The sequence below is a fragment of the Poecilia reticulata genome, chromosome 4 (genome assembly GCF_904066995.2).
Source record: "Poecilia reticulata chromosome 4, P_reticulata-male-v2, whole genome shotgun sequence".
Classification (NCBI taxonomy): Eukaryota; Metazoa; Chordata; class Actinopteri; order Cyprinodontiformes; family Poeciliidae; genus Poecilia; species Poecilia reticulata.
This window is the reverse complement of record NC_088833.1, coordinates 6,445,272-6,457,646: the sequence shown is the minus strand read 5'-3', so window position 1 is coordinate 6,457,646 and position 12,375 is coordinate 6,445,272. Positions and strand designations below refer to the sequence as shown.

General features: G+C 37.7%; 1 protein-coding gene across 3 annotated transcripts in view; it reads right to left on the bottom strand.

The window, feature by feature from the left end:
* Nucleotides 1–1,816: 1,816 nt before the first annotated feature.
* Nucleotides 1,817–12,375, bottom strand: part of lepr (leptin receptor) — a 40,988-nt gene continuing 30,429 nt past the window's right edge. For all 3 annotated transcript variants that reach the window (XM_081606089.1, XM_081606090.1, XM_081606088.1), the window contains 8 exons: nt 11,588–11,741; nt 10,527–10,609; nt 9,743–9,956; nt 6,869–7,072; nt 6,698–6,781; nt 6,504–6,597; nt 6,101–6,176; nt 1,817–3,621 (listed from right to left, as the gene is read on the bottom strand). In XM_081606089.1, coding sequence (XP_081462215.1) covers nt 2,749–3,621; nt 6,101–6,176; nt 6,504–6,597; nt 6,698–6,781; nt 6,869–7,072; nt 9,743–9,956; nt 10,527–10,609; nt 11,588–11,741 — 1,782 coding nt within the window. In that variant the 3' untranslated portion in view covers nt 1,817–2,748. The remainder of the gene's footprint in view (nt 3,622–6,100; nt 6,177–6,503; nt 6,598–6,697; nt 6,782–6,868; nt 7,073–9,742; nt 9,957–10,526; nt 10,610–11,587; nt 11,742–12,375) is intronic.

Genomic DNA, 12,375 nt, shown 5'->3' with positions numbered 1-12,375 from the left:
AATGGATATTTATAATTTAGGTATATGATTTAGTGTCTGTATTTTGCTGAACACGCCTTGCACAGATACTGACACCTCTAAGGTATATTAACTAACTGCAGCCAGAAGGTGGCGGCATATTATTGCTGCTGGGAGAAACTTGCTGCAGTAATAATTATAGTTGTTTTGTTCTGAACACGCCCAAAGTCTGTATACCTTCTGCAATTTTTTTTGTGATCATTCTAACAAATTAATATGAAGATTAATATGCAATATTAAGTTGTTTCAAGCTTTAAGACATTTCTTGTCTTAGTTTCAAGAAATGTCTTGAAACTTTAAGTTTCAAGACATTTTCTATAAGTTAACTCAGCTGTGGTGTTCAGGATAAAGTAGTGACTTGGTACAAGCAATGTGATGAAGTGGTGTATTTATTCACCACTTGTCCCTTGTCCCTTAAACATATTCATAATTCATTACATCAAATTTTATAATTGTTCATAATTGCAACTATAAATTTGCTGCACAAAATATCCCTGGGTTGCTGCTAGTGATAGCAAGTCCAAGCATATATTTTCTTTAAATTTAACACTCTTTATCAGTTACTTTAAAAATGCCTTCTGTTAAAGATTTATTTCTGGTGAAAAATTTCTTTGGTAACATTTCTTGTATAAACTCACCATAGTTTGTCCTTTTCTTCCCACATCTAGGACAGATGTATGACAGGGGTCAGCCCAGCACTTCCTGCTTGTAGTGATTCATGATGTAATTGATTACATCACTTGGTACGACCAATGGAAGGGTCCTCAAAGGCCAGAGCCATGCATGTTTTAGTTCTCTCCCTGGTTCAACACACCTGGATCAAATGATGGCTCGTTAGCAGGATTTTGTAGAACATTGACATTCTGAGGAGGTAGTGACTACCACCAGGGCTGAGAACTAAAACTCTCTTGAGTACCAACTTTGAACACCCCTGTTTTGAAAGTGACCTATTATGCTTCCTTGAACAAGTCTATAAAACATGTTCATTACATTTTCTGCACAAAATCACTCCTAGCTAATGAGATTTTAGTCTGCTCAGTTTGAGCTCCTTTCAGAGCGAGCTGTTTGGGGCTTCTTGGACCTTTCAAACCAAATAAGTTGCTGCTTGTCCAACTCAACATTTACACTCCCGCATAAAAATGGCTGCAAACAGATGCGCAATTATACAGCGCATCTGTTTGAAAAGTAGAAAAAGAACCTCCTGCACAACCAACAAGAATGCAGGAAGTTATTTCTGAATGATAAGTTAACAAAACACTTGTCCTTTCCAGCAGTCATTGTACAGCACATACAGTGGTAAAAGCAGCTGGCCAAGCATCCTGGGGCTCAACTTGGGTTGCTGGGTGACAGACTGGGCTTTACAGCGGTTGCTGGGTGACACTCTAGGCTTCATTGGTGTTGCTAGGTGAGGGGCAGTGCCTGATTATTTGTGACATTACATTTTGTGAGTTTTTGAAATAGGTCATTTCCAGACACCGAAGAAATGTTTACCTTATTGCCAAAAAACACCTGAGTGTTTTTTAAAGAGCTTGGGCTTTTTTAGAAGCAGTAGAAACCCAAATGGATTTATAAAAGCCAAACTCTTAGGTTGTCTCACTGTTTATGCATCAGATTTATACTTGGCTGTCTCTAGAAGATTTTTTTAAGCAGTTTTCCACTTTTTTGAGTTGACAGTATTTTAAGTGTCTATTTTTTTTTAGCTCAAATAAGTTAAGGAGACCCATAAGTATAGTTTTCCCTCAAAACTTCAAAAAAATAATAGTTTACTTTAGTCTCTGCTGAATAAACCAGTCAGATGCACAATACATTCTTTATTGTCACAATGAAAAATAGACAAAACATCTCCATAAAGATTTACAGTGATTTAATGTTCTATGTTTACAATATTTTTATATCCATCTTAAGTAGATCAAAACATTCATTTGTCTTTAACAAATTTCATTTCAACATTCAAGAAAATGTTACATTGTTCACATATTTAAACCAAACCCCAAATACATTACGACACAAAATACACAAATAGTTAAACTTAGCATGTGGTTCAGTCGATATGGGGAATAAATGCATAAGCTGCCATTACCTGAACAAAAATGACCTGTAGTAACTCACATTTTCAAGATATTTAATGTTTTTCTCCTTTTCGGTGTCAAATGTGCTTTAAGGAAGCCAAAAGATGCACAACATGGGCTTTCTATGGCTCTGTGCAGCTCTCTCTGAAGCAAACTTTAAGTTGAACAAATTGAAAATGATAAGAAAAAAATCAACACAGACTGTAAAATGCTGCAAATCACATTATTTCAGACCATTTTGAAATGACTGTAAACTTTGTAACCAAACATAAACCTCTTCTATCCGAAACCTCTCTTTTGCAATCGGTTCCCTAAACTTAAGTTTGTTTTTTTTTTTGAGAAAAACTTCTGTATCAGTCACCAATATTGATCAACTTTGATTTACAGACAGAGGAATATCCAATTAAAACCCCAGTGGAGAAGCATATAGATGAAGAAATTATTTTTTTCCATGAGAAGTGTGCCGTTTTGGCATCTTTTGTTGCACTACAAATATCAACTTTGCTTACAAAGTACACACAGGATGAATGACTGGCTTTGGTAACAGGGTTCCTACTCATTTTTCACAGGCTGTTGCAGAGTAGAAACCCTGTGTTAAATGGCAAAGCACGACTCTCTTCACAACAATGGCACATGTTTTGATGAGCGCTAAGGTTTGCTGTCATGTGTGCGGGATGTGATTTACGTCAGGCTTCCTATACTGAGGCATGTACAGAGAGGCAAAACTACAAGTCGACACTTGCACCAGCGTCTTGGGATCCGTCGACTCATCTGGGCTGAGCAAAGGATACAACTCTACGGAACAGTCCTCTCTGATCAAATGTGCGCTTTTCAGAAGCTCAGTCTGTGACTCCTCCTCCTCATTTTCCTCGTCCTCTGGTGGATGTCCGATGTCGAGATAGTGCAAGGCCTTCTTTTGACCCACATCTATGTCGTCTTCTTGCTCTGATGCTTCAGAAAGCTCTTTTTCAGAGTTGTAGGAGTAGGATCGCCTTGGGTCATCCGATTCTGTACCATGATAGCTGTCGACTTCCCACAGTCCACCAGGGAAAGTTTCAGAGGTATCTGAGTTGTTGGCTGAGAAGTTTCCCTCATCACTGTAGCTGCTTCTACTTCCCTCCTTGTAGTGGAGATGAAGAGGTGGATGATCTGGATTTGTATCAGTGTGCAGGACCTTGGAGTATGTGACCGCAGACTGGGTTGAGCTGTTAGTGGTTCCTGAACTCTGCTCCACCAAGGCATTGACTGGTTGTAGCTCATTTATGATTATGTCTGAAGTAGTTAAGGGATCTGGACTAGTGTCGCTACCAAGGGCCATTTCACACTCCAGCAACTGGCCAGTCCTTGGGTCCAAACAAGGCAGGAAGGAGTTAGTTGAAGCAACAACAGAGGGAGGAGCCAAGAGTGTTGGTGTTTGGACAAAGGCCTTTGTCAGAGTTTTATTCACAACAGTAACTTTTGAGATCTTCTCAGGGGCCAGCGGAGAGGCTTGAAGACCCTCCGGAGGTCGGAACAGGTACTCAAAGCCGTCCATCTGGAGAAGTAAGAAGTGCACTTTAGAAAGAGAAAGATATTTTACATTTCATAACTAAACTTGTTTGAGATGTAAACAGTATTACAACAACTAAAAAAAACAAAACACAGGGTTAAAATCCATGCTACTCGGGTGTGGTAAGCTTCAGCAACTGAGAATGATGTGTGTTTTCTATCACACTGTTCTCCCCAATGATAGAAACATTTGCATTAAAACCTGGACACTCATAAAGACATGCAATAAAAATTTGGAGACACATTCTAACCAGTAAGGAATATATAAATTGTCAATTATAAGTATTTTAGGTAGGAATAAAGAAGTAATACTTAGACATGCAAAAATATAAATGCTTATTTCTCTCTCTCTTTCTCACTCACTCACAATAATGGTGAAGAAGCAGGTTTTATAAAGATAAATCATTTGAATTGTGACAAGAACATTGTTGGTCAAGTCAGTGTGGGACGTCTGTTTTGGTGGCGCCAGGCGAGCAGGATGGTGACTGTGTGCCTAAACTGAACCTTTTAAAGAGCGTCAGTCTGTCCAGACTTCTGTCAAGCTGATTTTCTCTCTGCTTGCAGCTTCTTCTTCACCTCTGACCACACATCTTGTATATTGTTCTGATGGAAATGCTCCTCCACGCATTCTGTCTCTAATTTTTATCATAATTTGCTTTTGAAAGCTCTTCAAAGATTCCCCGCCTCCCTTGGTAACCATTTCCTTCACTGGTGACCCAAAGGTTTGCTACTGAGGAAGCATCTCAATGTTTAGCTATGCGTTATGGAGTTTTATGCTAAACGGGGCGAGGAGAACTGAATCCCTTTGTCTTTAAATCTTGTTATAACAAGGAGTGTTCTTCAGAGCTCTGGCTGCTTGCAGACAGACACAACATTTATACTCTGTTTTTGAAACCACTCATCATTTTCCCACTCCTTAAGATGACCTCAACATACCAACAGCTGAAGCAAGGCTCCAAGTTGCACCACTTTGGTAATGTCTAACAGACACACTCTGTTCTATTTCACCTAGTAATTAACTTTTAAGTGCATATAAGGAACTACAAAGTAAAATTTTCCATTACTGTAGGGATGGCATTGTCCACAGAGAAGTTTACAAGCACACCCAGTCACAGCATTGGCTCCATGTGGCTGGCAGAACACATCCTAGTTTGTGGCATCAAAACAACCAAGCAGAGCTTTGTCAACTTCCTGTGATCATCTTTTCACGGGAAGTGAAAAAAATGACAAAAATCTAAATGAGATGTTTATGCGTCAAGCTTAGAAACACGAGTTTATGGAATGCTTTATCAATAAGCCATTTTTCAACCAAGACATAAGGATAATGAAAATGTTCCAAAAGCAAATTCATTTAATTTTCCCTAGTAGAGCAGTGTCAACAGAGGGCAAGCAATAGTTCAGATCTTCAGATATCGTTACAAATGTATGAGGGTGTTGTGTCTCTTTCTTAAAAACCCAGAGCTGATGACATCACAAGCAGAACTGGCATTGTATACTGTTGCTAACACAATCCTAGCAAATGCGCTTGGAATTTCATAATTGATGGAAATCAAAAATTAACAATTCAATATCCATCCTGCATAAACAATATTGTACAGTAGATTTCACAACTTGTTGACAAGCATTGCTAATATCAGTCCTTTGCTTTTACTACCACTCTTCAGCCGTCGAGAGATAGGGTCAACCATCTACTGCTGCTTTCCTGATACTTTGTCGGTCTAAACTTTTAAGATGTCAATAAGTATCCTCCTGTTATAAAACATACCTCATTGCTATGGTAATGAATCAGAACAATTGCCCAAAATTATTCCAGCTGGACAGCATAAAATAAAATAAAAAACGTCATTCTTAGCAGCTGTTTCAGCAACAGGAATGAAGAAACTAAGAAATAAATAAACTGCAAGGAATATGGCAGAGCTGCTCGCCTTGTGCAAATTATTCTAGGACTCCAAGTCATCATAACACTGATATTAATGATAACAGTGATGATAATGATATGATTTAAAAGCGTTTTTATCTTTATAAGCCACTTATCAGCAAGTTCACAAAAGGAAGTGATTTTTTAAAGGGGTTCAGTCTGCCAAGTCCAAGCAGATCTCTTTTTATGCTGCTGCTGCTGGCTATCCAAAGGAGACCATGTTTGGTGACCTTTTCAGAGGAGCTGGAAGCAGAATGATTGACCAGAATTGGATTAAGTCATGTCTTAATTATTAAAATATGCTGACCCTTACACAGGATTAAATGGCTAATCTTGGAAAGTGGGAATGGATTCATCATTTGACAGTAGTTGTCATGTTTATATAGCGGTTGTTCTGATGATTTAACCTTATCTAGACATCTACAACATGCACAAATTAAATCTTATTCAGCGGTTTTGTGCATTTTTTAGAATTCTTTATAATCCCTTCAAAACTTTGTAGAATCTGGTAAGGCAAGAGATGTACTTCCTCAGATGGTTCCTTTACCGTTTTAAAGTCTAGTCCTTTTGCCCATGAGCACCTGTTCGGGTTTGGAACATCTTTCCACACAAATTTTTTCATCCTGCAAACACAGAAAAACAAACATTTAGGTGGATTCCCGCATCAATCGTCTTCTTCTCCATTCCACTCACCTGCCTGACTCCTTCTCCTCTGATCAGTAAACATCAAATGTAATTACACCCCCTAACCTCTTAAATGTCACGCTTCTAAATTTTCCTAGACAGTCTGTCGGGGACCTCAATTAGACCACACAGCACAGATTAACATCGTTTATCATTTCTTACAGGTGACTTCCAGAGAGAGATTCTGTTTACACTGATCTGCAATTAACACCCACATCAGAACATAGATATTTTCAAAGATCGCTGTTACTAAAACAAGCTCTTACTGGTTTTGGGAGAGAACCAGGGTCACAAACACGGCAATGCAAAGGAGGGAGATGAACATCAGCATCATGTAAGCTGGAGGATTTCCTGTCTTAACTGAGATAAAATGAAAACTTACATCAGTTACTAAACAATACAATTTCCATGCAGGCATTTGATGTTGCATTCAATACCGGAGTGGAAACAAAGAATATACCTATTGTAACAACTGGTTCTCCTTCTCCATCAGCAAACACGGGGTACAAGTGGAAGGCGTACTCCTCTGAGCTAAAGAAATCTCCTTTAAATCAAACATTAAAACCGCAGATTGATTACAGGTCAGTTAGCAAAGAGAGCCGACTGTCACAGATTTCAGACAATGGGTTACCTCGTAACTGGGTAGGAGGTTCGGTGTAGGACAGTTTGGCCCACGTTCTTTTACTTAGACCAAAGTCTTCAAAGTCCTGCTGCTTCCTTGGGAACCACTGAACCACCATGAAGAGAGGGACAGAGCTGATATGCAACAGGCTCCAGGACAGGGATACACAAGTGCTGTTCATAACCAAAACGTGGAATGAATGGAGACAGCGGCCTGCAGCAGAGGAAGGAAACAATGCGCTCATATGACACTCGTGGACACATTCAACAGGGTAAGGGGAGCTTCAGATAGTTTGTCTCTGATATGGTTCACTTGATATGGTAAACTTGGGTCAATTCTTGTAAACTGACTCAGGCTTACTTGAGGATTGCCATTTAAAGTCAGAAGTAAGTTTTCTTAGTTTGTTTTATTGCAGTAAAAGAATAATTTTTTACAACAGTTGAGTCAAATGTAAATTTTAGTTTCATTTCACTCTTTTACCCCTCTTAATATTATTCGTAAGGGCAGGTCAATATCAGAAAAAAAATATTTAATTTACTATTGTTGGAAATTGAAAGAACTATATAAATTATGATTTAAGTAGATTTTCATGACAATTTTCTTATACAATCATCCCACCCCTTTTCATGAGCTTTAGCATCTCAGCCACTAAAGACACACATCAGGTGTGAGCATTAATGGCTGTTAGAATCCATCTGACTTGTCAATATTATTGATGTACAGAGCATGAATGCCTGACATCTATCTTTGTAATAGCAACATTGCACACAGTGCAATTTAGAAGACGATTGTGATTCTGTATTTTGTCCAGATCTATTATTTATAGTATTGATTCACTTAACCATCTTCACAGGAGTTTAGAATCTATGCTCTGTAGCATTTTTTCAGTCTACCACTAGTGTTTTATCACTTTCATGTCCAAAACTGCATTTAATTAGTTCTTCTAAAACACAATGTATTGTCTTCTTTACATTTCTGTTTTTAGCCTTGTCCTCCGCTCATTATTTTTAATTGCTTCCTGTTTTTATGTTATGTAAAGCTTTATCTTTTAGCTTTTTGCGAGAAAAGTGCACATTGGTTTATTAAACAAACAAGGAACATGTGTTCTTTGGAACCTGTTGCTAATGGACTCGTTTTTAACAGTGTTTCCAATAATTTTGTCATTTTCAGGGAAAATAAAAAATCCTTTCTATGCAGCAAGCACTTACTACTACTCATCATGGAGGCAACCGACACAGAGGACTCTTATTAAAATGCACCCTGGTACTTCACCTCTGTAATATTACCTAAAGTACTGACATTACTAATGCTATTAGCCGGTAGGCATCAATAAAGGCTTATGAATGGGATCCGTACAGGTAAATATTTTGATGTTGTTTTTGTTGTATTAGTACAATTTTTTTCTGCTATGTACTTCTAAATGTAGGAGTGATGTAAGCATGTTATAGAGGAACAGACAAACATATTTGTTAATGTAACAGGATTTTCAACATGAATGAAATCCCACTATTCTGTTTATCACTTATGGAAATGTTCAGGCCGGCTATGTTACTCAAAATTTAATTTCAAAACTACAGAACATGTTTTCTTTCCAGTAAATATAAATGTTTTTCCTCTTATGCCTGTTAGCTCTGAATGGGACTAAATGCAAGTCCACACATCATTTCTGCTCATAATGTAAAGAACAAAAGATGGTATAAGTGAAATCTTTAAGTTTTGGTTTTCACTAAACATTTTTGAATCTTTCCTCTTTTACGCAGATGTCGACAGTGAAACAGAAGTAAAACAAGGACCGTACTGGCCATCTGCATCTTGTTTGTCTGTGATCCAGCACGCTCACTAAAGGTTCAGTAGTCTCAGTCTTTTGTAGAGAACTACCTCAACCAAGCTGTTCTCACATACGAGTAACAGGAACCGAAAGAAAACATATCAAAATTATCAACAAGTCACATCACAACAGAGAGGAAGAAAGCTAGCATTTGCAACTCCTTCTGCAGAGATCCTCAATCAAAGAAAGATGTGCCTTCAAGGACAACCTCAGGTACATGTGTCCAGTCAGAATTCCTTTAAAAATACACGGTAAAGCTACATACTTTAGCTGAAGTGATATGAGAAGGCTTTAGAATTTTAACATGTTTTTAAATACTTTCTTTAGTTTCACAAATCAAGAGCTACTGTTTTGACTTTTTGTTGTTAGCATAAAATTGGGAAATTAAAGTTTTAACGGCTTAAAAAAAACATTAAGTTAGAAATATTCTCTTTAAATTTTGTTTTTGCTTCATTAAACTTTTGAAATTGTTTGCACTCACCCTATAGAATATTTATTTGGTGAAACAATGTGTTTAGAATTCAGAAGAATTAAAATCTAAACAGGAAATTTTGGATTCCATAAATAAATCAGCCGTTATAAAGCAAGGTACATGTAACATACATATATCTAAAGGTGCCTTTACATTCAGTTTATATTTAATCTGTATTTATGATGCATTCATGTCATTCAATTATTTAAATCAATCGGATTTCAGCCTTCGAGTATTGTGTTCACAATAAAGTCTTTTTTCACACCACATCCTGATCACATATTAAACTAACCTTGAAATGTGTAGTTATTCATAAACTACAGAAGAACATGAAGCCCAGACATTATGTAAATTATTTTTAAGAGCCTTACTGGAAATGCAGTCAACATGATCATCTGATATGATCTCATCTAAAAACAAAATTAGGATTTGTATTGTTCCAGTAGTTCCAGTGAAACGGTGACTAAATATTTCTCAGGAACAGAGCCACATCACAACAGTTCAGCCTCTCATTGTTGTATACTAAGTAGATTACATTCCCTCAGGGATTGCTGAAATGTCCTGTTAATTCCTTTTTTCTTACGTTTAGGTTGTTTCTCCAGCGTCATGTTGACGTTGTTAACAGAGCTCCCCAGACTATTGTAGGCTTCCACAGTCACAATGTGGAGCTCCTGGTTCCACTCAAAGCTGTAGGAGGACACCATATCGATCTGCCTCCTCAGCACAGATCCATTCGACGCCTGGTGCTGGACAATAAATCCATCCACACAGTAGGTATTCCAGTTTGCTGAGAAAGACTGGAAAACAAAGGAAAAGATCCATTCTGCTGCTCAATATTACACTCTAATCAATATTTTTAATGAGAAGCTCAAACATCTGAGGCCTCCAACTTTCTGACCTTGTCAATGATTAGCAATACCTTCATAGGCAAAACTATGTGCAGCAACGTTCTCCAATCCTACAGTCGTAAAATCAACAATTGTGGCCTTTGTTGGCCTAAAGAACAGAGATGTTTGATAAAACTATACCAGACAGGAAAGCTATTAACTGTGATTCCAGAAAATGATTGCCTAATAATAATCAGGGAGGGGTTTTGAGATCCATTTACAAACAAAAGAATAAAAAAGATTATTCAAATGTTGAAAAAAAATGTAAGTCTTTCTTCATACTATGTGAGCCAAATTTAGAAAGTAAAACGGTAAAGCTCACAATACGACAGGTTAATCTCAGGTTTTTTACATAGACAAACAAACAAGCCCCTTTATTACATTTTAAACTGTGCTGGTCTAGTCTTAAGCCAGTTTGTGTACCATCCTGTCTCCTGAGCTGAATGCATGTTTACATGCCAGTCTGTATGCTTTGTTTACCTCAAACAGCAGAGTGATGTTGGACTGGTTTCTGTCTGGCTCATCTTGACGTATTCTCCAGAAATCAGGCCCACGTTCAGGAGCTGAGGAAGAGAAGCATCAGCCTAACATGAGACACTTTTTACTTCAGATGCACCAAGAAATTAGACTGGAATTGGACTTTTGCAGTCACTTTGCTCTTGACAAGCCTTGATTGAGTGGCTGCTGGAAACTAAACATTTAATCTTTTTTTCTGGCAGTGAAGAAACCAAACAACAACAACATCCCTTGTTTATTACAGTTTTATGTTGTCAGTGGAAAAAAGAAGGAAGAAAAAGGACTGTAAGGTTGCCACGTCAGCAAGTGATGGAAAGCTGGACATTTTACCACAAAGTTCTTCTGTTTTTATCAAAATACTCAGTACTCAAAGCTGACAGTGGCATTCCAGTTTGAGGTGCAGTGACGTTTAAGGGCCCGGAGATCACGAGCATCTAGTAGAGTTTTACGGCCTTGACCGTTACGCACAGCGATTGTTCTCTGAATCTTTTGATGATGTTATGCACGGTTGATGATGATAACCTAAAAGTCTTTGCTATTTTACGCTGGGTAACACCATTCTGGTATTGCTGCACTATCTTTCTGCGCAACAATGGTGGAATTGGTGATCCTCTTACCATCTTAGCTTCAGAGAGACACTGACACTCTAAGAAGCTCTTTTTATACCCAATCATGTCATCAATTGACCTAATTAGTGTTAATTGGTCTTCCAGCTGTTTGTTATATGTTCAATATTCTTTTTCCAGCCACTTATTGCTACTTGTCCCAACTTTTTTGGGATTTGTAGACTGTGAAACTTTGAATCAACATATTTTTCCTTTAAAATGTTACATTTACTCAGATTAAACTTTTGGTCTGAGATCTTTGTTCTACTATGAATAAAATATTGAAATTTGCCATCTCCACATCATTGCATTCAGTTTTTATTCACAATTTGTTTAGTGTCCCAACTTTTTTGGAATACGGTTTGTATATTAAAATGGAAATATTACGTAGAGTTGAGTTCAGCAGTGAAGCGTGTTTACCTCTGCTGTTTTGAGCGGTGGAGTGGACAGACTCACTCCATTCACTCCAGTATCCGATCCCACTGGTGTGCATGCAGCGTACTTGAACCACGTAGATCTGGCACATGTCTGGTACCTCAACCTCGGCCCAGGGAACCCACACAGGCTTCTCAAACTGCACAGATTTATATAAATATATTTTTTTTCATAGGGGAAAACCAGAAACATTACTAACAACTGGAAAAGGTGCTTGCTCATTGATAAAATTTATATCAGGTTATACAAATCAGTACCAAAAGGATTTTTGTACATTCCCACAAAGATCCATCATGTCTTTCTGGGCTGTAAGCCTGCAGACTGACTGCTGGACAAACAAAACATAATTGCTTTAGCTGCTCTGGTCTTAGGAATGAAATTTTCAATTGAAAGTTGTCATCTGGTTCTTCTGTCTACGTACTCTTTCTGTTTCCCAAAGGTATGAGAGGAAATGAGTGTAAATCAGGAAGAGAGCACAATTCATGGCATGTGTCCAATTTCCAGGAAGAATTTTCAATCACTTAACTGGAAAGAGGTTTCATCAAAATGATGGTGACAAATAACTGAAGAACGCCAAAGCATTATGCGTTGTCATCTGATGAAATTTTGGGATTATTTAATACATTTTTTTCCAGCTTTAAAATTATTGGTTGGATCTAAAATTTGCTTCCACAGCAAAAAAAATGGTAACAAGCTTTTTCCAATCAGGTGTCTCTAACCATATTTGTCTTTAATAATAATACATTTTGAAGAACTGTAAACAAGACACCATA